This window comes from Myxocyprinus asiaticus, chromosome 6 (genome assembly GCF_019703515.2).
Source record: "Myxocyprinus asiaticus isolate MX2 ecotype Aquarium Trade chromosome 6, UBuf_Myxa_2, whole genome shotgun sequence".
Classification (NCBI taxonomy): Eukaryota; Metazoa; Chordata; class Actinopteri; order Cypriniformes; family Catostomidae; genus Myxocyprinus; species Myxocyprinus asiaticus.
Window position 1 is genome coordinate 9,547,579 of NC_059349.1, and position 24,403 is coordinate 9,571,981.

At 37.1% G+C, this 24,403-nt stretch overlaps 1 protein-coding gene across 2 annotated transcripts in view; it reads left to right on the plus strand.

The window, feature by feature from the left end:
* Positions 1-3,847: 3,847 nt before the first annotated feature.
* The window catches only part of LOC127441934 (desmoplakin-like), a 31,357-nt gene continuing 10,801 nt past the window's right edge, over positions 3,848-24,403 (plus strand). The window contains exons 1-22 of one of the 2 annotated variants that reach the window (XM_051699520.1): positions 3,848-4,229; positions 5,109-5,199; positions 6,952-7,073; positions 8,980-9,190; positions 11,489-11,614; positions 12,174-12,233; positions 12,368-12,535; positions 13,889-13,993; positions 14,209-14,304; positions 16,700-16,825; positions 17,943-18,095; positions 18,314-18,468; positions 18,577-18,703; positions 19,029-19,215; positions 20,119-20,336; positions 21,222-21,400; positions 21,566-21,704; positions 21,816-22,009; positions 22,114-22,276; positions 22,923-23,006; positions 23,093-23,200; positions 23,357-23,455. In XM_051699520.1, the coding sequence (XP_051555480.1) occupies positions 4,000-4,229; positions 5,109-5,199; positions 6,952-7,073; positions 8,980-9,190; positions 11,489-11,614; positions 12,174-12,233; positions 12,368-12,535; positions 13,889-13,993; positions 14,209-14,304; positions 16,700-16,825; positions 17,943-18,095; positions 18,314-18,468; positions 18,577-18,703; positions 19,029-19,215; positions 20,119-20,336; positions 21,222-21,400; positions 21,566-21,704; positions 21,816-22,009; positions 22,114-22,276; positions 22,923-23,006; positions 23,093-23,200; positions 23,357-23,455 (3,141 nt within the window). In that variant the 5' untranslated portion in view covers positions 3,848-3,999. The remainder of the gene's footprint in view (positions 4,230-5,108; positions 5,200-6,951; positions 7,074-8,979; positions 9,191-11,488; positions 11,615-12,173; positions 12,234-12,367; positions 12,536-13,888; positions 13,994-14,208; positions 14,305-16,699; positions 16,826-17,942; positions 18,096-18,313; positions 18,469-18,576; positions 18,704-19,028; positions 19,216-20,118; positions 20,337-21,221; positions 21,401-21,565; positions 21,705-21,815; positions 22,010-22,113; positions 22,277-22,922; positions 23,007-23,092; positions 23,201-23,356; positions 23,456-24,403) is intronic. The other variant, XM_051699521.1, reaches the window with a different exon arrangement.

Sequence of the window (24,403 nt, forward strand, 5' to 3'; positions counted from 1 at the left end):
TTCTCTTAACTCTTTAAATATGACAAAGAATCACTTTTAAATTGTCACATATCATATTATTAAATGCAAGATATAAATGGTAAACTGAACTAATTTGTTCTTTACTCTATTCCTGAAGGTGTTTGTACAATTTCTGCTTGACAATAATAATAAAAAAAAAAGATATAAATGGTAATATAAACATTTATCTGTTCTGTTTTCTTCAGTTAGCTTTCAAGCTAATCGTAAGCCTATTAGCTTAGCATACCGCTAGCTTCTTCTCCTCTTAATTTCTCCTCACTGTCACCACATAGTGATACGGCAGTATGATGGAATTAAGAAGAACTTTTAATTTGTGATATTTTTAATTATTTATAAACTTTTCATTTTTTTAAATCTTTGTGGTTATGGTTAGGTTTAGAGATATGGATAGGTGTAGGTGTACGCTTGCTGCAGGACTCTAAATAAATATAACAAATAGTGTTTGAATGTGGCATCCAACTGTTTCAAGACTTAAGGATTTCGCTGGTTATTTGGATGGGGCGTAAGTTGCAGGACTCTCTTTTGGAGCTCTGCCTGCAGCTATATCCTTAGTTTCTGGGTGAAATGTCCACAGAGTGGCGCCAAAAGTGTGTTGTGAAGTGAGTTGTTTTAAGTTGTAGGTGATGTAATACAGTTAAAAGGAATACATATTTTATTAACCATACGCCCAAACCATAAACCTAACCGTCAGTGGAGTAAAAATGTAATCTTGTAGAGTGAAAATGCAACCTCTGAATCTAGCTCATCATAGATTATGTGAATTTAATTACTTCCTGGTTTCTGTGGGACCAGAACCCATGTCTCTAAAGGCCTAGATATACTTTGTTTTTGCACACACACATGCACACCCGAAGTATTTTACAACCTTAAGGTTGCTGCTGAAAATGCACATCAGGATAAAGTAAACACATCTGAATTGATGCACAGATGTCTTATGGGAGATGTAGTTTTTCAGTATCTCGGCCGAATGGGGTCGATATCAGGGTTTTGAAACATTCTGTAGCAACATGTTAACGATTACAAAACCCAGTGTATGTACAAATGTAGCACTGAGGATGGCAACTTATCCCGTTTTCAGTCCCAGTTCAGATATACAAACACCTATTCAGAGAACGACTTTTATATTTAGCTGAATATTTAGCCTTTTTTTGATAAACTCAACAGGTGCAGTAATATGAGGCCTGGGTGACAATCTTTTGCTGTTTTCAAGTGTTTTCTTCAGTGTGTGTGACTGGTAACATTATCTTAGTCATTACATTAATAGCATAGACAAGTTTGTTCCCGTGTAGACGTGAAACAATTAAGTGAGAAAAAATTCATATTAAAAAATTATTAAGGGCTTGACTTGTTTGTTTATAGGTGTGTACTTCTTTTTTTTTTTTTTTTTTTTTACAGTAATATACAGTAATAAGCAACATGAACATGAATACACAATACACTTCTCTAAGATTTCTAGCAGTTTAACAAATGTGTCCTAATTAAGCTCGTTTTGTTTTAGAAAGTTTTGTTTTGAGATTAAGATTAATATTCTAAGTATGTTTAAAGAAATGGGTAACCTCAGACATACTGACAGTAGTATGTGCTGTACCTTTGTGCAAATGACAACAACAACAATAATAATAATAGTGTGTGTGTGTGTGTGTGTGTGTGTGTGTGTGTGTGTGTGTGTGTGTGTGTACATGACATCTTCAGCAATTGAAAATGAATTGAATCAATGAATTTATATGACCTCTTCATCTTTTGAAATTTTGTATAAAAAAAAAAATACAAAAAATAAAGAAAGAAAAAAAAGAAAAGAAAAAAGTTAAATGTGAATGTTAAATTGATTATAGGTAAATTATGCACATATTTGGAAAAAGCTTTTTGAAGACAACAAAGCTTCCTTTTTTCTAATCCATTTGATTCATCATAACTAGTGCAGGAGTTACATGAAAACATTTCTTAAAAGTCAGGAGTTTAGATTTCAGAGGTCACACTAGTCTTAAAGTGTATCTTGGAAGTGTACACCTGATGAACAGGTTCAGTTCGGCAGCCCTTGAAGAGCTGAATGACACTAATCTGTCAGATAAGGAAAAAAAGGTTCATTATAGTTTCAACTAGAAACAGTTGCTGTAAAGAGGCAAGGTATGGGAATGAAAATAAAACTGGTTGGTTGAGCAGTGCTTGTGCAACCTTGTTGTTTTGTAAAATTATATTGGTAGAATGCTAATAATTCATATGGCACTTATGGCACTTATTGCATACATTATGTTACACTTACATTTCAATAACTAGTTTAAAATGCTGAGATATGCAACACAATTATGACTCAGCTTTATTCTAAGTATTACATTCAGAATCTGTGGTTATCCTTCCCTCACAAGAAAGGAAAGTTATAAATGACTGCAGTGTGTAATGAAGATTAATATGTTTCACTTGGCATCAAATCTGCCAAACTTGTTGTTCTTTAGTATACGATTGCAAATGCTGCTTTCCTCTAAGATAAGTAAATGCCTCCAAGAAAAAATCTGACAAGAATCTACTTGTAATCACAGAGGATAAGTGTGTGTGCTTGGGTGAGGTGGGTGTGTCGCTCTTCAGTGGACTACACACACACACACACACACAGGTGAAAGTCCTCCGAAGATTTAGTCTCTGTGTGTTTGAGTCAGTCAGGTGTGTCCTCCTACTGTTTATGCTCCGACTGTTTCACTACAACCTGTGTAATTTTCCCACAAATGTCATTTCTAACAAATGTGATGCTTTTTGATGATTTTTCCTGTTTTACTGATTTGAAGATATGAGCAACCTTGGACATATTACCAGTAGATGTTCTATTCCTTTGTGACAAACAAACAAACAAACTGACCTCAGCAGCCTTTGAAAGATAAATAAATAAATAATATTACGTTTTAATATAACACATTTTTACATGATATATTCAGCTTTTGAACATTTGGGAAAAAAAGTAAAAATACATCTTACATGTTCAGTTTATGAAAGTTTGTTTAAAAACAAGCAAAATAAATAAATAAATAAAATCACATGAACAAAAAATGCATTATGACATTATGTCAGCTTTTGAAAGTTAAAAAATACAAATACATTAATTTAAAAAGGGAAAATACATTTTACACATTCGGTTTATGAAAGTTTGTGAAAAAACAAAAGCTAAATAAATAAATAAAAATTACACAAATTAAAAGAATTAGGAAAAACACATTTTCATGTAATCTTCAGCTTTTGAAAGTTTCATTAATATATATATATATAACTTGTCCAGTTTGGTAAAATAAATAAATAAATAAATATAAGTAAATAAATAAATACAATTACAATAAATAAAACTTTTGCATGACACCTCAGCTTTTGAAAGTTCAGAGCTTGCATTATACATGAATTTAAATGGGAAATACACTGACATTGTTCAGTTTATAAAAGTTTGTTACATTTTTTAAAAGCAAAATAAATAAATAAATAAAACTAAACACATACAACAAAAATAAATGTACATGATATTTTCAGCTTTTGAAAGTTTGGGGAAAACTACATTAAGTTGAAAAAAGGAGAAATATATTTAGCCTACATGTCCAGTTAATGAAAATGTGTTTAAAACCAAAATAAATAAGCAAATAAATAAATAAATGTATACAATTACATGAACAAGCGATCATTACGCTGGAAACTTGACATGACTGTATGAAGGAAAAACTGAATCCTGGTTTGATCGTCCTGAAGAATTTGGTGGGAGAGTGTGGGAATGTGTTGATGTCATGAGAAATGTGTCTTGAGGCAGTGAGACAGACGGGTGCAGGTCTAGGTGTGGTCTAACTGCCAAAACCGGAACTATCTGGAGCTCCGTGGCCAGTGTCTGCGCAGTCGGGAACGGGGAAAGACGCGCACGGAGAGAAGAGGAGAACAAGAGGACTTATACAACTATAACTGCGCTTTTCTTTGGAGAAACGGACCCTTGGATAGGTGCTGAAGTTTTCCACAGAGATGAGTTTATACGGATCACAGACCAGACTAAACCAGATGAGCCGCAGATCCAACTCGCGGCCCGATCTGACCACTGTAGGCTACAGTTTACCCCGGACTGATGGAGGCCAGATGTTCATGAGTGGAAATGGATTCCAGTCTGAATACAATGATGGCTATACGCAGACATTTACAAACACTTTCTCCAGAAACTCACTGGGAGGAGGAGGAGGAGGAGGAGGAGGACAGAGGTGAGTTCCCATGAATACATTATCAAGTTATGTGTTATTCTTGTTCTTCATTACATTCTTGAACTTACAGACCCATAGAAAAGATACATCTGAAACAAAGTTGATACTTAAATGAAACATAACTCACAACTCCACAGTAAGCAATATCTGAACAGTAAAATAATGATCTGGGAAGTGCATGGCCAAATGTGTCCATCTGCACTATTAGGTTATTGTATTATGGCCCCAGACAGGAACTTTGTCTGGTTTTTGAGTGTTTTCAACACTTGCATATACCATACAGTCTATTAAACAATTTACTGCAATGTATACAGTAGTTTTGGGCGTCATAATACATGATATAATTCATAAATAACGTAAACAGACATGTTTTGGTTTCTCTTATACAGTGTTTATGTTTAAGGAATATTTTGGGATCAATAGAAGTTCAGCTCAGTTGACATAATGTCCCTCCTTTATAAAAAAAAAAGAAAAAGGCAAAAGTCATGGTTGCAGTATGGCACTATAAGTGAATAGGGCTTTTCCGTAAACACTAAAATACCAAAAGTATAGCCACAAAATGTAAAGACTATACATTAAACATGATTTTAATGTGATAACATTGACTATTATCCTTATCGGTGCCCGTTAACTTCCACTGTAAGTGCCTTACTGTTACTCCTTTTTTTAATATACAAGGGAAGAGTTGAAATATTTAAATTTTTTTGGCAATCAACATCATGCCACAAATGCTATCGACTGTGCTTAACTTGCTAAAAAGATCAACTTTAATATTCCTTTAACATAAAGAAAACATGTATTTTTAAATATTGTATTTATTTACTTATTTTTGTTTTAATTATGGGGATTTATCTTTTTTTTTTTTTTTTTTTTTTTTAGCATGTCATCCATGTCTGTTCACAAAATATCTCAAGTGCTTCACAGTGACTGTTTAAGCTTCCTGCAGAGAGCTCAGCACATCCTAGAGAATGTAAGTGTCATTTACACACACTTCTCATACTTTAGTCCACGTACACACACACACACACAGTGATTAGAGCTTTCACTGCTTTCTGCATGATAATAAAGTTTGTTTGTCTGGGTTTGGGTGAGTTATCCATTTACAGCTGGCCCTCCTGGAGATCTTAGATGACCTGATCTGTGCTGATCTGGGGCCAGTATAGTAGCTTAGCTGTTCAGCTGTATTGCCTCATGTTAGGACTATTGGGCAGCAACTATGAGTGTCCATTATATGCTGTTTTGAGTCTAACTCTTCGAAGTAATGACTATCTTTTGTGTGCCTTTGCTTGTAGGGCCCTTGCTATTTGCTGATTTCTCATAATGTCACTGAAGTCACTTAACTATTGTAGTCCTTCCCTCTTTTGCAAGAACTCCCATGAGGTTCAGTGAACTCTCATTGGGTAGTGGAGTGTTTGTGCGTTGAAAAGGAAACATTGTTCAGGCCAACTCTGAAGCCTGGAGATGTGCAAAAGCCTATGAATTATGACTCAGACGCCAGAGGAAATTCCTGTGTCTATCTAATTATATGCTTAACAATGTTAAAGGGATAGTTCACCCAAAAATTCTCTCATCATTTACTCACCCTCATGCCATCCCAGATGTGTATGATTTTCATTCTTCATCAGAACACAAATTAAGATTTTTAGAAGAATATTTCAGCTCTGTAGGTCCATATAATGCAGGTAAATGGTGGCCAGAACTTTGAAGCTCCAAAAAGCACATAAAAAGTAATTCATAAGACTCCAATGGATAAATCTATATCTTCAGAAGTGATTTGATAGGTGTGGGTGAGAAACAGATCAATATTTAAGTCCTTTTTACTATCAATCTCCACTTTCACTTTCACATTTTTCTTATTTTGTTTTTGGCGATACGGATTCTTTGTGCATATCGCCATCTACTGCGCAGGGAGAAGATTTAAAGTAAAAAAGGACTTAAATATTGATCAGTTCCTCACCCACACCTATCAAATCACTTCTGAAGACATAGAATAAACCACTGGAGTATTATGGGTTGCTTTTATGCTGCCTTTATGTGCTTTTTGGAGCTTCAAAGTTCTGGTCACCATTCACTTGCACTGTAAGGACCAACAGAGCTGAAATATTCTTCAAAATTTTTTCGTTTGTGTTCAACAGAAGAAAGAAAGTCATACACATCTGGGATGGCATGAGAGTGAGTAAATGATGAGAATTTTCATTTTTGGGTGCACTATCCCTTTAAATGATATAATAAATTATGGCATATATGTCATATTTTAGTTTGTTTGACTTTTATATCTTTTTTTTTTGTTGTTTTGTTTTTGTAGTAACGCTTTCCTTTTAAAACAAAATGGAGTAGATATAATTTGAAGATATGTTACTGTTTCCTGCAGTTGGATGGTTGTATGAAATACTTGACATGTCCGGTGTGACGTGCTATACTCCATCTAAATCTATTTTTAAAAGCCTGTTGTTAATTATTGTATTATTATTATGCAAAATGCATTATGCATGCATTTATATTAATTGAGAGACTATATTGAATACGGAATATCTTTACTTTTAAAATATTGTTTTTCATGCTGCAGGACCACTTAAAATGAACTAGTGAAGACAAATGGGTGATTAAAAATTGCTCATGGACATGTTCTGCATCAATTACTTTAATTGCCCACTTGAAATCCTGAGTGTTATTCCATGTGATTAATGTGGATAAGGTATTTAAATGTGTAATTTTGCTGCAGCTGGGACCAGCATCTGAAGTGGACAAAAACTTGCACATGGCAGAGGAAGCTATAGAACAGCTCAAGAAGTGTACTATGGACTTAAGGAACGCTGGTCAGCCCATTGACATGGTCCTCAGAAGGTAACTGCAGTGTGTGTTTGTCTGATTGTTTGTTGGCACATACAGTACCAATTAAAAGTTTGGACGAACCTACTCATTATTTATTATGACTATTTCCACATTTTGTAATTATAATAGTCATCATAACAATGAAACAGAAGTGGAAGTATGGGAATGATATAATGACCAAAAATGTTCTAACAAAAATCCAGACTATCTTTTCAGTTTGTCTAGATTGCTCTGCATCATAGTGATCATTCTCTCAGCCAACTTTATGAGATGTAATGTGAGCCAATGTCAAGTAATGTTTACCACAGACCTTCAGTTCAAAAACCCCATTATAAAAACCCTTAGGAAAATCCAGAGGGAACCCATGGCGAATCAGACTTCCAGGTTCGCCTACAAATTTGTATCACGGCTGAACAGCTCTATAGGTTATGCGCATGCTTCTAGAAACAGAGGTACTGAGCGAGGTGCATTTAACCTGGAAGACACAACACAAAGCAGAGAAGAAGAAGTGCAACAACAACAACACGTGTGCGTTTCATTCAGAAGTGATCATCCCTATGCCCTATTCCCTTTCAAGACTTTACCATCCACTGTGAGAGCTTTGGAAGGCTGAAAGTGTGGGGCTCAAAAATAAAGTTTATTCTGAATTCACCTTTTAAATCATTTTTTTGGGGAAATTCTGTTTGAAGCGATCTTACAACATGGCTAATATGATTGTTATCCCTTCAAAGTGCCCTTCAGAGGCTGATTTATGCCGTTTTTAATGCAGGGGCACATGGTGAATGCCACAGATTAGTAGTCTGAAAGCCATTCACACCTGTGACACATTAATGTGGCTCTTATTATTACTCTTTTTTTCTGTATTCTGCCCAGTGACTAATCCTCTTATCTGTCTGCCATTGTAACACTCATATTCTACATATAAAAGTAAATCACACAACATTCGTCTTTGCAGTAGCATACAAATTTATTTCTTTAATAAACAGTTATTTAAAAAAAAAAAACTGTACTATCTTCACAAATTCTAAAATAAAAAACAATAAAAGAGTGTAACGGTGCATACTATGGCCAAGGTTAGCATGCTAGCATTAGCATTAGTGCCATGAATTCAATATGGTAAACATGACAAATTACACATTATCTTCTGCATATATCTTACTTTCAATCATCATGGAGTGGTTATAACAGCTTCTTTTACTGAACTCATGTGGATTCCATTCATAGAACATGATATTAATTGAATTTGCAGCCTAAAGCAAATGACAGATACAGAACTTAAAGTTTTCAGACAACAAACCTATGAAAATACCTATAAAAATACCAGTGATTGCTAAGAAGATATTGACAGAGCATATATTTTCTTAATCGTCTATTTATTCACAACTTCTCTCCTCAGTCTAAACGTTATTATTATGCTTTACACAGAGTTTATTCGGATTATTTCAAGTGAAGCAAAGCAGAGCTTGTATAGTTAGAACAATCCAGGAGCAAATAGCATCCTCTTCTGCCTTCGGACATTACCATAAACGCAACTAATAACATACATCTGATCTGCACCAAAATCAGTGCGTAAAGAATGTAAGAAATGCATGTGGCTGTAAAGTTTTCCTCGTTGTTGTGCCTGTTGTGTGCGTCTCGCTGTTGAGAAGCTAGTTAGCTGACTACTTCAGTGCTTTACAAGGAGGCAAAATCTGACGTCCTTCCTTCAGCTATCGATTGCGCATGGCATGGTGTCATGTATACTTAGAGAGATTAAAACTATAGCACGATAATGCAAAAACCTGTGGTAGCTCGATTATAACTGCCCATGTAAATGTATCACTGGTTAGTCACTAAATGATGGTGATGAACTACAAAGAAACATCAATTCAGAGCAAAGTGTCTAAACTTTGGTGTTTTTGTTTTGTTTTTTTTTCAGTCTAGAAGAATGTAACAGCATATATGCAGAAATCCGAAGCTCCATCACGGGCACCACTCTGAGGAGGATCAGCAACACCACCAGCTGGGAAGACCCCAGCAACCGAAGCACCATCATGGGCACCACTCTGAGGAGGACCAACAACACCACCAGCTGGGAAGACTCCAGCAAGAGCTTCCAAGAGGCAATCGCATGGATCAACCAGAAAAAGGTCTGTTTCTAAGCCACCATTCAAAACAACGCATTAACCTACTCCTCTTTGTGTTTCCACTGATCGTATTTGAGAACATTTTCTTCCATCTTGCATGACAGTAAAAATGAATATTTACATGTGAATAAGTCATTAATAGATGAATATTTAAATACAGTTAGCCTGAGAGAAACTCTCTTCTTTCTACATTCTAAAACAATTTAACCAAATACTTTATTACTAAATAATAACTTGTCTTGAACTTATGCATTATTTAATATCCACTTTTGGGGGGAATCGACTTACAAATGACTTTTGTTTGTCTCTACATATTAAACTGAGATAGGAAAAAGTATTTTACTATTTAAAAAAATTACATACAGCAGCTTTAACTTATTTTTTAAAAACTCATGAAAGCATTAAAAAAAAATCCCCTCCTACTGTAAGTAGCCAGTGAGCACTACTTACTCATTTATGTGCTATGCATTTGACCAAACCTAGCTTATGTTATAGCTTTCTGGAGCTTCTCTTTATTGTAACTTAAAAAGCAGATTTGTTACCCAAAGTTTCTCTTGAGCTTTCTGGAAAGAAGCCAACATGTTAAGTTGATTATGCTGAGATCCCACCCTGTTAAATGACAGTATTGAAGGGTTTACAGGCCGTGCAGCTCATAATGACTGCACTTCAATGGAATCCACTCCTCCATGGCGGGGCAGACTCCTCATGTCCGGGCTGGTTCAGCAATTGTGAGTGTGTTCAGGCATATCTCACATTCTGTGTGAAAAAAAGAGATGACAAAAGAGAGAGAATAGTGGAGTAGTGTCTGAGGACACGTTTGTGACGCCTTGCTGCTGACTTGTTGTTACTTGTGATAGTGTAGAGAGAGCTGTTTGGTTTCCACACCAACAGCAGGAGAAACGCCCGCTGTTTCATGACCACTCCCATTTTACTATCACACCACACCACACCCAAAAACCTGTTCACCCCATCATAAACTCATCCTCTACAACTTTTACTGTTTGTTTATTGGTTTCTTTCTTTCTTGCTCTTTGAATTTTGCTCAATTCTCCCAATTTGGAATGCCCAATTCCCAATGTGCTTTTAAGTCCTCGTGCTCGCGTAGTGATTCGCCTCAGTCCGGGTGGCGGAGTACGAATCCCAGTTGCCTCCGTGTCTGAGAACTTCAACCTGCGCATCTTATCACGTGGCTTGTTAAGCGCGTTGCCACGGAGACATAGCGCGTGTGGAGGCTTCACGCCATCCACCGCGGCAACCACGCTCAACTCACCACGTGCCCCACCGAGAACAAACCACATTATAGCGACCACGAAGAATTTACCTCATGTGACTCTACCCTCTTTGATATATTTATTTGTTCAAGTGTTGCACTCTTATCCATCCACCCACAACACAACACACCCCTGCACAGTTCATCACAGGTTAGACAGAGCATGCATTGTGTTGCTTGAGCAGGAAGGAGAGAGGAAAAAACAGGGAGTGGTTGTAGCAAAAGCAACCAAGACAAAAGTGGTGAAAGTGACTCCGGTGTAACTGGTTTGTAGTGGTTTGTGTTCTTATCACTGTTGAGCTCTGCAGGGGTAAATGGCTGAAATAACTGCAGTCTCTTAAAACAACACCATAATCATCTTGTGGACCTTGATCCACATTCCCAGACCTTATGGAATAATACTCAAACTGATCTTAGATCAGTATGAAAGAGCCGCCACAGTCCAGAGCTAAAGTTAAAAACTGCCACCTAGAGGCCAGGATTGAAAATGTCATAAACTGCACTAATCATTAACATCTTTAAAACATATACAGTACAAGCATCTACATTCATGCATTTGTTTAAGAATAGCAATTGAAAATGATCACACAGTAATAAAGGGGTAGTTCACCACCCCATTTTTTTTTGTGGTCATTTTGGAGCTTGACAGCCACAGACCTTATTCACTTTCATTATGTGTACAGTTGCAGCCAGGATATTCTTTGAAAATTCACCTTTTGTGTTCCATGGAGCAAAAAAAAAATCATGCGTAAATGATGACCAACTTTTCATTTTGGTGCCAACTAATCCTAATACAAGTTTATTATTTTATGATTTTTCATTCTCATTATGGGGTCCCAGTCAGTGCTGTTTTTTTATTATAAATAATGTGTTTATATCAAGATGAAATGATTAGTTGTAATTATGTAAATGTGTAAACAGTGTAAACCAATGATAATTACAGCGAGGGAAACTCCAGGAGGTGTGTAAATCTAATGGGTGTGTTTGTACATGTGCACTTACCTGGGTTGCTGTATTTTTGTGTGTTGTAGCGGCTTATTGAGACCGCACCCTTCGGTGAAGATTCAGAGACGATAAGCCAACAAATCATGAATCACAACATGTTCCACAGTTCAATTCATAGAAGCCCGGAGGTGGATAGAGTGCGAGATGAGCTGGTGAGTTTGTGCGTGGTACACTATGCACAAAGCAAGAATACACACTCTTTTGAATATGCGTTTGCTAACACATGACTAACTCAAGCTGCAAAAGCTCAAACACAATTGCTTGCAGCCTGTTCACACACACTCATGAAATGAGCCAAGTATGACTAATTATGTTGTTGATGCACACTGTATCGATACAACTGGAAAAATTTCGAAACTAGACAGAAAACCATTTAATTTCCTATTCAGTTGCTAAATTTGAATTTAAGGTAGCAAACAGGTTGCAGAATTGTGACTAGAATGTAATTTTAAGGAAGTCGAATTAAAATTGAATTAAATTCAAAGAAATTCATTTAACTGCGGTAAATGCAGATTTAAATAAAACATAAAAAATGTTATATGATTTTTACACACAACCTGGGCTATTTTCAGAATCATTTGATTGGATTAATAATCTCCTCCTGACTTCCAATTTTAAATTCCGACTCATAAATTAAAAAGGGAGCTCATTAATAATTCTGAATTGTGTCCAGTCATGGTACTGAGTATTGACCAACTCTTTCCCCTTCAGCTGCAGAATGGAGAAAAGGCAAGACTTCATGCCCTCGACCAAGAATGGGACAGTTTACAGGTTAGCTAGACTTAAAAGAGCAAAATGGGGATCTTTCTTGTGACTTTTAAAATTAACATGATCATAAAGTGTTACCAAAAAAATAGTGGGGGCACAAATGAATGCCTTATTTTGCTCTTCTTTCATTCATGCAGAAAATGTCCCATGCACGAACAGCTCAGCTGCGAGACCTGCAGAACATCATTGAGGAGATCTCGAGAGCCATCATGTGGGTTAATGACAGAGAGGAAGAGGAGCTAGTGTTTGACTGGGGCGATAAAAACATTGACATATACATCCCCAAAAAACAAGAAAGCTACTCAGTAAGAACAATTTCTTCTGCTGAAACACACACACACATACACCCGAAGCATATTCTTCTAACTGCGCAATGTTGATTTCGTGTGTATTGTGTTTTGAAGTTTGTAAGACCTCAATTCATAACACAATGCAAGTATATGCATTCGCAGCATTGTCGCAAGGAGGTCAGTATAGCAGGTTTTAGCATGAACTGTCTTCTTCGACATTTCGTTTTTCCTTTTAGGTCAACTAACAGAGCAACAGTTTGAAGGGAATATTGCTGAACAAGTTAGAGAAAGTCAATATATACTATATATATATATATATATATAGCAGCTTACCTGAAGAATAACATCCAGTTTAATGGCACAGACATTTGAAGGTAACTCTATCACCACCTTGAGTACCGAGGTTTGTTACCGCCAACATAAAGAGCACACGTTAAGTATGTTCAATGGAATCAAATGTTTGTAGGACGTTTGCCAAGCATTTAGGTTAGTGTTTTCATACTTGCATAGAGTATATTTCTGGCCATACTCAGTACACTTAACCAATGTAGATGATGTACACATAAAATACAACTTTAGGATGGCTGTTCCTATAGAGTATAGCACAAGTGCTAGCAAAGGCAAGGTTGTTGGTTCGATTCCCATAGAGCACACATTCGGAAAAAATGTGAAGCTTGGCTAAAAGCAACTGCCAAATGCATAAATGTAAATTTAGCATGCGTTTGGGCAAAACAAAATTAACAATAACTAGACTAGTTTAACATTTGACAAACCTTTTGAATGAATGCATGATCATTATATTTATATAGCGCTTTTCTGACACTACACTCAAAGTGCTTTACACAGTGAACAGGGGACTCTCGTCAACCACCACCAGTGTGCAGCATCCACCTGAATGATGCGATGGCAGCCATAGTGCGCCAGTACGCTCACCACCTCTTGGTGGAGAGGAGAGAGTAGAATTATTGAGCCAATTAATGGATGGGGATTATTGGGAAAATGGGGGAATTTGGCCAGACACCAGGGTTATACCCCTACTCTTTTCGAGAAGTGTCATGGGATTTTTAATGACCACAGAGAGTCAGGACCTCGGTTTAACATCTCATCCAAAGGACAGTGCCGTATAGTGTCCCTGTCACTATACTGGGGCATTAGGACCCACACAGACTGCAGGGTGAGCACCCCCATGCTGGCCTCACTAACACCTCTTCCTGCAGCAACCTTATTTTCCCTGGAGGTCTCCCGTCCAGGTACTGACCAGGCTCAAACCTGCTTAGCTTCATTGGGCAATCGGTGTTGAGCTACAGGGTGATATGGCTGCTGGCCACTCATATTTTTAGATGATGACACTTTATTCCCTCCTACCAGAAAATGATGAGTGAGCTGGAGGAGAAAGAGAAAGAGCTTAATAAACTGAAGACAAAGGTGGACAACCTCCTGAAGAGCCATCACCCAGCCTCGGATAAAATAGAGGTGTGCAAACTCCTATCTACACAACTAGACTGAATCTGCAAATATTCAAAATTCACTCACATGTGGCAAGTTCCTGTATTAAAAGTGTATAACAACATTATATCAAGCTTGACTTCTCTGTAAATTTATATAGATTTTAAAAAATCAAGCCAGTTATTGATGTATTCTTCATATTAAAATATATTGGGGTTGAATTCATTTGCTTGCTCTTTCAGGCTTACATGGACACATTGCAAACCCAGTGGAGCTGGTTACTGCAGATCACCAAATGCATTGATGTTCACCTTAAGGAGAATGCTGCTTACAGCCAAGTAAGAGCTATCCTAATCTCCACTGTGCTTTTAAAGACCTCTTGAAATTAAAATTGGAGTTTTGTGGCATTTAGTCCATGTCTAATAGCTTTAAGGCCATCGTTAGCAAATATACACATTTCCAATTTACAGTATTTGTCTTCTGGGAAAATTGATTACTCATGTTGCACAACAAAGATTTTTTTCCAATCAAATGCTCTCTTGAATATAATAATAATTTGATTCATATAACACCTTTTAGCGATTAAGCACAAGGTGCTTCACAAAACATAAAATCAAAAACACAAACGGTAAAACCCAAAATATTCACATATTAATAAAAGCAAGTCTATAAAATTCACAGATTCAGCAGATCTAATGTCCCAGGACAGGCTGTTCCATAATTGTGGGGCCTTCACTACAAATGCTCTATAACCTTTTGTTTTGTATCTGCATCTTGGAACAGCCAACAGTTCACGACAAGAAGATCTAAGGTCTAACTGCTTCATAAGGTCTTAAAAGTTCTGCTAAATATTCAGGCACCAACCCATGTAATGTCTTAGATGTAGTTAATAAAATCTTAAAATCAACTCTAAAATTAATTGGTAACCAGTGCAAAGAAGCAAAACTGGAGTAATATGATTAAAAGACCTTGTTCGTGTTAAAAGACTAGCTGCAGCATTTTGCCCTGATTGTAGCCGTGCTGAAGTGTGTTGATTTAACACTGAAAAAAGGGCATTACAATAATCAAGGGGAGACTAAATAAAAGCATGTATGAGCTTCTCTGTATCCTTGAAACTCAAGACATTTCTCACCTTGGAAATGTTGCTAAACTGATAAAAACAAGATTGAACCAGCTTCCTGACATGGTATTCAAAATTTAAATTAGTATCAAAATAGACTCCCACATTTTTCACCACCTGCTTGATATTTGGGACCACTTGATTAAGTGATGACTCAATCTGACTTTTTTTAGAATCATGGCCGATTATGACAACCTCTATTTTATCAGTTTTTAACTGAAGAAAATTACATGCCATCCAATGTTTATATCTACTATACATGCTTGAAGAAAATTTAAATTAAGACAGATCATTGAGATTCATGACAAATACAAATCACAAAACTAAATTGGCCCTAACAGGGATCCTTGCGGAACACCACAATTAACTTTTAAAGAGGAGGACATCTCATGCCCAACAGACACTACAAATTTCCTATTCGTCAAGTAGGACACAAACCAGTCTTAAAAGCCACCCCAGATACACCCAGCCATCTCTTTAATGTATCAATTAAAACATAATGATCAGCTGCAGTTAAATCAAGCAACACTAAAATGGAGCACTTTCCAGCATCTTCTGCCATGAATAAGTCATTTGTCACCCTAAGAAGGGCAGTTTCTGTACTGTGATTTTCTCTAAAACCAGACTGAAATATGAGAATGTTCCTCCCCCTCCAAGTAGCAAATCATGGTTCATGGCTGTGATGTAAAGTTTTAAAAAATGTCCTGTCCATATTTTCTGTTTCAGTAGTAAATACATCAATACATGCACTGGCGTACAGGATGCCACCCCTCCAATTTATGCAGTATGTGACATCACCGTACGTGGACTGGACCCTGGTTCATGGGCCGTCAAGATTTAGCCACTGAATACATGACAGAAAACTGTGCTCATCAAGCAATTTCATGGGTTTTTAACAAAGAAGAATGGCATTTGGTGTGTTTAAATGAATATTTGGCTTTAAAACTTACAGAAGTAATTGATCTTAGTGAAGAGTGTGTTTAAAACAGATTCAGTTAATGTTTAAGTTGCTGGGTGCAGTCAAAGTCCCTTTCAAGGCAAGTCAGTCCACTCGGCCGTCCATCTTTGGAACACTCCCCCATTTTCTACGCAAACAAGCAGTGTAAACAGCTCACAAATCTCCAAAACAGTTGTTCAAAATTACAATTAGAGAACATATTTAAAATCAGCAGTAAAATCTGACAAATGTGCTTCTTTAGCTCAGATAATGCCTAAAAATGCTATTTTTCAGGCTGGCTCAGCTAATACGCATGCGTGTTCTCGAGTTGATTGACAGGCGATGTTTCTATCTAAAAGGTGATTGGCTCTTTTAACTGTAGGGCGGGACTACCATTTCTACATCTGTTAGCCGTTCCAATTTCTCCAATTCTTTTTAATACCAGTGGTCCGCCTCGGGCTAAATAATCTGTGGTGCATTTCTGAGGAAACACCCAGAAATGGCAGCACGAAAGTTGTCAAAAGCTTTTCCTAAAGTTGACTACTTGTACACCAGTTGTTTTCAAACCATTAATAGTCACCCAAAAATATTGGGAAGATAGATAAAGAGTGGTTGAGACATCTGTAAAGTTTTACTCTGTCATAAATGTGTTGTTTGTGTGTTTTATGGTTTGTAGTTCTTCAAGGAGGCCAATGAGACTTATACCAGGCTGCAGAGGGACCATGATAGCATCCGTAAGAAGTACACCTGTGACAAGAACATGCCTCTGGAGAACCTCACAGAAATGCTCAAAAATCTGGAGGTGACAGCCTTATCTGATATATTCGGCACAAGAAATTAAAAAAATGAATGTTTTGATTTCTTTTATTTACTCACCCTTAAGCCATCCCAGATGTGTATGACTTTCGTTCTTCTGCTGAACACAAACTAAGATTGTTAGAAGAATATCTCAGCTCTGTAGGTCCATGCAATGCAAGTGAATGGCAACCAACACTTTAAAGCCACTAAAAGCACATAAAGGCTGCAAAAAAGTAATCAATTAGACTCCAGTGGTTTAATCAATGTCTTCTGAAGCAATACAATCGATTTTGGGAGAGAACCAAAATATAACTCCTTTCTCACTTTACATTTTGCCATTGCAGTCTCTAGGAACAACCATGATTTCAAACTCGATTACACTTCCTAGTGTCTGACACATGTGCAGAGTGCTAGATGGCACTAGGAAGTATAATTGAGCTTTAAATCATGATTGTTCCTAAATCATTTAAATCAGCCAAGGAGACTGCAGATGTCAAGATTTAAGGTAAAAAAAGGAGATATTTTTGGTCTGTGCTCATCCAAAAATGATTTGATTACTTTTTAAGACATGGATTAAACCACTGAAGTTTTATGGATTACATTTATGCTGCCTTTATGCACTTTTTGGACCTTTAAAGTTCTGGCCATCATTCACTTGCATTGTATGGACTACAGAGCTGAAATATTCTTCTAAAACTCTTCATTTGTGTCCAGCAGAAGAAAGAAAGTCATACACATCTGGCATGAGGGTGAGTATATGATGTGAGAATTTTCATTTTTGGGTGAACTATCCCTTTAATATATGATAAGATATGATGGGAAAGAAATGACAAATTATAAATACATGGTTTGAATGTGAATTTTTGAATATACTGATATATCTGAAAGCACAAATTGTCCTGTAAAAGATGTGTCCTGTTGACTTAACAGTAAAGGAGGTACATCAAATAATAGTCATAATGTATCTGTAGAGTAGGCTACTCTTGAGTAACAACAAACACAGCCGCTGCATCTGAAATCCTATGATGTCATTTCCTATGTAAATATAATGTAAATGCACTATGCAAATCATTTGTTGCGGCACCTTTTCTTCATGGTTGTGCATGTATGTGTGTGTGTAGAAAGAGAAAGAGAGGATCATTGAGAGTAAGAGGCAGGTACAGACACTGGTCAGCAAGTCCAAGAACATTGTGTGTCTGAAGCCTCGTAACCCAGAGGAGAAGAGCAGCAGTCCGGTAATGGTGCAAGCTTTGTGTGACTTCAAACAGGATCAGGTGAACATCACACACTCATGTCCTCTTCTTTATTCTCCATTGATTACAGTAGAAGTTTGGAAGAGTTGCAACTTGCTAATTAAGAACCATTTCCGCTTTTTAAAAAAATACTGGAATTTTAATTAAACAGACACTAAGAAATAGCATTGTTTTCTTTACATGTAGTTTGAATTGTTTTCTGCAAAACTCGAATGAATCACTGTGTTTGTGTGTTACAGAAGGGCATAATGAAAGGAAATAAAGCTATTCTGAAAGACAACTTGCAGCGCAGTAAGTGGCAAGTGACTGGACCTGGAGGACTGGACATGCTCATACCATCAGTGTGCCTCATTATACCACCACCTAACCCTCTGAGCATCAGCCTCGCCAAGAAGTACAACAAACACACACACACACACACAGATCATAGAGCAACTGATAGTGTAATAGCAAAGAACTGCATTGATTAACTCTTTTGGTTGATTAATTGATTGATTGACAGGAACGAGCAGTACTTTGAAGCCATCATGTCCATCTGGAGTCAGCTGTACATTAACATCAAGAGTCTTATCTCCTGGCAATACTGCATGAAGGACATTCAACACATCAACTCCCTTACACTCTCCATGGTATGAATTACTACTGTATTTACTATATTTTTTATTTTCTTAGTGCAGAAGCAAAAAGGCACATTAACCATTTTTAAATATTAGATACTAAGACTATAGAAAATTATAGTCTATTTCAGAGGTATACTGTACTTTTAATGCAAGCCAACAGAATATTTTAATATCAGCCGACTAAATTCAGTTAAGTGAGCTAAAAGGCCCTTACAAGTCTTAAATGTTGAGGTTTCTGAATTTGGCCGAGAATTGTTTACAGATGTCTCCATCTCTGGCTCCAATAGCTATTTAAATATATTTATTTGTCTCTCTGTCCCTATTTATCTCTTAGCTGTCACAAATGCGCCCTGAGGAGTATCGTAACATCATTAAGAGTCTTGAGCTCCATTACCAAGAGTTTATGCGCAACAGTCACGGCTCTGAGATGTTTCGAGATGAAGACAAGAGAAAGATGGAGCAACAATACTCGGGAGCACAAACGCATTATGACCAGCTGGTGATCCAACTGCCCACCTACAGTAAGATCAGAGACTTGCACATATACAGCGCATATACCATTTACATACCTGGCAACTTCATTTAGAAAGTCACAAAAAAAATATTTTTTCGTTATTAAAAAAGTTTTAACTCCTAAAGAAATGAATAGTAATTTTGAAACATAGGTATAAAATCATGAGCAATCACATGAGATGAAGACTCCAGTCATATCAGTAACCTTATAAAAGCTGTTTTATTCTACATGGAGAGGGTCTTCACATGGGGGCTGCCATGTTAGAATCACATGACCAGCTGAATACTACTCACTTAATCTCAGTAACCACCTTGATATTGGACACTTTCACTCTTGGATTAAATTAATCATGGCTGACTGTATAGTGAATTTCTACAATGGCATCTGAAACTAAAAACTATTGATTACGAATGATGCTGCATCCACACCGCTAGGTGTCAGTGTAGGTCCAAGATGACACAAACGCAAAAGTTATTGAGTGCACCTTTAAAAAAACTCAACATTCAATTTACGACTTTGACTGTACTAAGGAGCCTCCCAGGGCTGCCTTCTGATCAGCATATTGGTTTGTGGGTTCTTTATAGCACCAGTACATGTATAGTTTTCTAAAGAGCTAGAGAATAAAACGTTCTTTGAGGAACTTGAAGAATTTTCTCCTATATGGCGTCAGGCTATAAAGCCCTTTTGGTTCTAATTAGAGGAACCTTTATTATTAAGAGTGTAAGGGGCTCCATACTTTTGGAATGATGTTGGACATATATAATTGAGGTTTTCTGACTTAAGTTAAGAATTGAATCACTCTCTGGATCCCTCAGCAGACTTAAAAAGTAAATGTACAAGGAACAGACCTGAGGACAGGAGTACTGTGGTAAATGAACTGTTTGATCTTTAGGTTTTATTTGTTTTTCAGGGGAGAATGGGGTGAAAGTTGATGTTGTGAAGCAGGTGAAGGGGGAGAATGATGGAAAGAAGGTGGTCGGCTCAAGTCTGAACATTGGGTTCTTGTCAGACCTGAGCACTCTCAGACGCAGACTAGAGATATCAGAGACAGGCTTGATTCAGAATCTCCATGTTCCTCTGAAGGAGAACAGCGTACAGGAGTGCTCCCAAAGACTTGTGCTGCTGCAGGTACACACAAAAACACAAATGTAAAGCTGACACACAAACGTCACTAGCACAGGTATAGTCTGTTGTAGTCATTAGTGATAGACCGATATACAGTATAATGGCTAGACAAATTAACATAGCAAGATTTGTCCATTTTAAGATTACAAGTCTGCTTGATCGATTAACAGAAGTGTTAACTCTACCGATAACCCTGTCAATAGATGCACTTTTTCTGTTTCTCTATTTTTAGGAGAGTTTAGAGTTAAGATTGTGCAACAAATTTAATTTCAGCAATTTAATCTCATTTTCTGTCATTACATTGTACTAATGTGGCCCCAAAAATAATGTGGACACTAAAAGCACACTTCAAAATGCATTAATGTCATTGGAGAACAAACAAACCAAGTGGCATCTATTTTAAAGAAAGTTAGAACCTTTTTCAAGGAAAACATTTTGCAACATTAAACAATACATAGACTGTTCATAATTAAGACTATTTATCAGCATGATCAGCCATTGGCCACTAGACTACTAGAAGCAATTATTGGTTAACTATTGAAAAGACAATTTTATTTACAATATTATTTGAATGTATTATATATTATATTAGGGTGAAGTGTATTTATAGTCATCTCTTAAATAGTGCCAGGGTGGTAGTGTTGGAATGGATTTTTTGTTTGCCAAATGTAGTCCAAGGGGACTGTGATAAATTAAAGCTTTTGACCATTTATAGATTTTCATTTCCTTTTTATGTAATAAGAATTTACAATCATGGCAGTCTTTGGACTTTAAATTCAACACCATCACACTCTTGTTTTTGAGTGTGATTACACATACACCAAGTTGGGTTTTAATTGCTGAATTAATACAGTTGCCTAATGCTCTGTTTCTGGTTTGTAATGTCAGAGTGTGCATCGGGATCTGGACACCATACAGGACGAGTACCTGCGTCTAAGAGAGAAGATTTTGAGAGAGCTGGAGGGCAGCACCAACGCAGAGCAGAGCAAGTTCCTTCGCACAGAACTGGACTACGTTAACCAGAAACTGGGCAGCCTGCAAGGCTTCTCAGCAGCTTATATCCAAAGGTAAAAACATTCAAAACGGCCAATACTGTATCTCTTCACCATGATAATTTTTAATAAAATATGCATCCCACTCTCAGAAGGACTTGTTGAGTTTGTAATAAAATGGCAGCAATAACTGTAAAAGATGTGAATGGAATCTTAGTGTGCTAATTCGTATGTGTTCAGACTGACGGCTCTTCAAGCTCTGCTGCAGAGCCTCCTGCAGGCTGAGGACGTCATTAAAGTCCACGAGGCTCGTCTTACAGAGAAAGAAACCTCTTCTCTTGATCTGGATGAAGTGGAGAGGTACCGCATGACTCTCAAGGTGAACTTAAATGTTTATCAGTTCATATAAATTACCAACTCTTGATATGTCTCCTCAACTCCTTTGATATTGGTATATTGTTTGAATAAGTGATGCCCTTGTACCATGCAGAACATGAAAGCAGAACTTGAGATGAAGAAAGGAGTTTTGAAGACTATGGAGTCTGAGCTGTCCAAGGCTGTACACTGGAATGGTCAGATAGACCAGTCTTTCCATCAGTGCGATGTTGACCTGTCCAAATACGCAGAACTCGTTGGACAAATGACAGACCGGTGGCGACGAATTGTGACCCAGATCGACAGCAGGTAGGGGAGATTGTAATGTGCTGATTCTGAACTTGTTCTGACTTTTTTCTGAAGTTCCACATGCATCACTGGGATATCCAACATTGGGATATTTTGTTTCTCAGGACATGGGACCTAGAAAAACAGGAGAAACAGCTGAATCACTACAAGCAGATGAGCTCCATGATGAACAAATGGATTCAGGAGACACGTCAGCGCCAAGATGCCCTCCAGATCACTAAATTCAGCAGTATGGATAACTTAATGGACCACCTCAATCAACAAAAAGTCAGTCCAACACAACATATCTCAAACAAATAACGCAAGCTAAGTCCATCTTATTTGTTGTTTTAACATCTTGTAGGCTGCCAACATGGACATGTGATGATTATTGATATAATAGTTAGATTTTATTCAGTACTTAATAAACAAATGTTTTTTATCTAATTAAAAACAGAAAATTCACACAATATTTGTATGTCTTATGACGGGATGGACCAGGATGGTCGATTAGCCATCCAGCAGCTGACTTGTCACTTAATGAGGTTAACTAATTTATGTTGTAGTACTAGTTTATGGATTTTTAAAATACTTTCTCTTTTAATATTTTGCATGGATGCAAATTAAAGGAGGTGAAGTTATAGATGCAATTTCTCTGAGAGCATTTTAGCGTGCTGATATCTATCTTTCTGAATCGACCATGAGTGTTAGGCTGGTGTCTTGTGCGATTCACGTAAGGAGCACTGTTTTTAGACCTGTGTGAGAGACTGTCAACGGACTTGCTGACTATGTAGAAAGAGCACAGCACCTTGATAGGTTTTGGGACAGAGCCATGGTGTCTTTACTTACTTGTTAAAAACCTGTAAATGGATTATATGAAAGGATGCAAATTTATATGGAATATTCCTAACATTTTATTTGTGAATTTTGTTAGGCACTGTATTCTGAGATAAAGGGAAAGAAGGAAAAAGTGGATGACGTGGTCAGAGACTCTGACACATGTGCTGCCTCCATAAAGGTAAAGAATAAGTTTTGTCTTCATAATTACAAGAAATATGTACAAAAAGTGCAAAAAGGCTTATTTAAGTCTTTATGTTTTCACAGGATTATGAGCTCCAGTTGGCTTCCTACAGTGCAGGTTTGGAGACTCTGCTCAACATTCCCATCAAGAAGACTATGCTTCAGTCTCCAGCCACTGAACTGAGGCAGGAGGTAATGATAGTAGATTCAACAGAGAACAATGTTCACATGTAGAGTTCAATATGAGATTTAACACTACGTTAAATGAACATTAATTTTAGTAGATAATGAGTTATGAGACAACATTACTTTTTCTACCATCACTAACTTGTTACTATTTTGCTAAAGGCAATGGAGTTGCAGTCACGCTACATAGAGCTCTTGACACGCTCAAGTGACTACTACAAGTTCCTTGGGGAAATGCTGAAAAACATGGAGGAGTTAAAGGTAAGAAAGCTGAAAAAATGTCTGTTGTGAATTTATATTTTATTATTAACATTATCAACGAACACCTATATCAGGGTGTTCAAACCGATGAGGTTTGTGAGGGAATTGTTTGGAGGCTCATGAGATTTTGAAAGAAATGCTAAGGAAAATGATGTTTAATACATAGGTATAATATTTATAAAAAATAAAAAGTTTAATTAAAATGTAATAAGAATTAGAAATGTAGTGTTACGTCCCATCTAGATGTAAGGACGCAACACAAAGGTGACACTACATGAAGTGTAATCCATAAATCTGAATTTATTGAAAATGTATGTTGAAAAGAAAGGCAGCAAAGACTTTGGAGATAAGAATGGCCAAAACAAACAAATAATATAACTTTCCTAATCAAGACAAGAAAATCGGGGGCCTGGGTAGCTCAGTGGTAAAAACGCTGGCTACCACCCCTGGAGTTCGCTAGTTCGAATCCCAGGGTGTGCTGAGTGACTCCAGCCAGGTCTCCTAAGCAACCAAATTGGCCCGGTTGCTAGGGAGGGTAGAGTCACGCGCTATGTCTCTGTGGTAACGTGCTCAACAAGCCACGTGATAAGATGCGCGGGTTGACTGTCTCAGACGCGGAGGCAACTGGGATTCGTCCTCCGCCACCCGGACTGAGGCGAATCACTACGCCACCACGAGGACTTAGAGCGCATTGGGAATTGGGCATTCCAAATTGGGAGAAAAAGGGGAAAAATCCCCCCCCAAAAAAAGACAAGAAAATCAATTCAAAATACAGACAACCGTAACTAAATATAAACAAGAGAAATTTTTTACCAATATATGAGCTATCACAATAGTCAACCACAAAGTTAACACATTTTAACTCTGGGACACATTAGCTCTCACCTTAACAGCAATAAAATCAACATGGATTGAAAACACTCTAAATAGCAGCCACTAAACACAAAA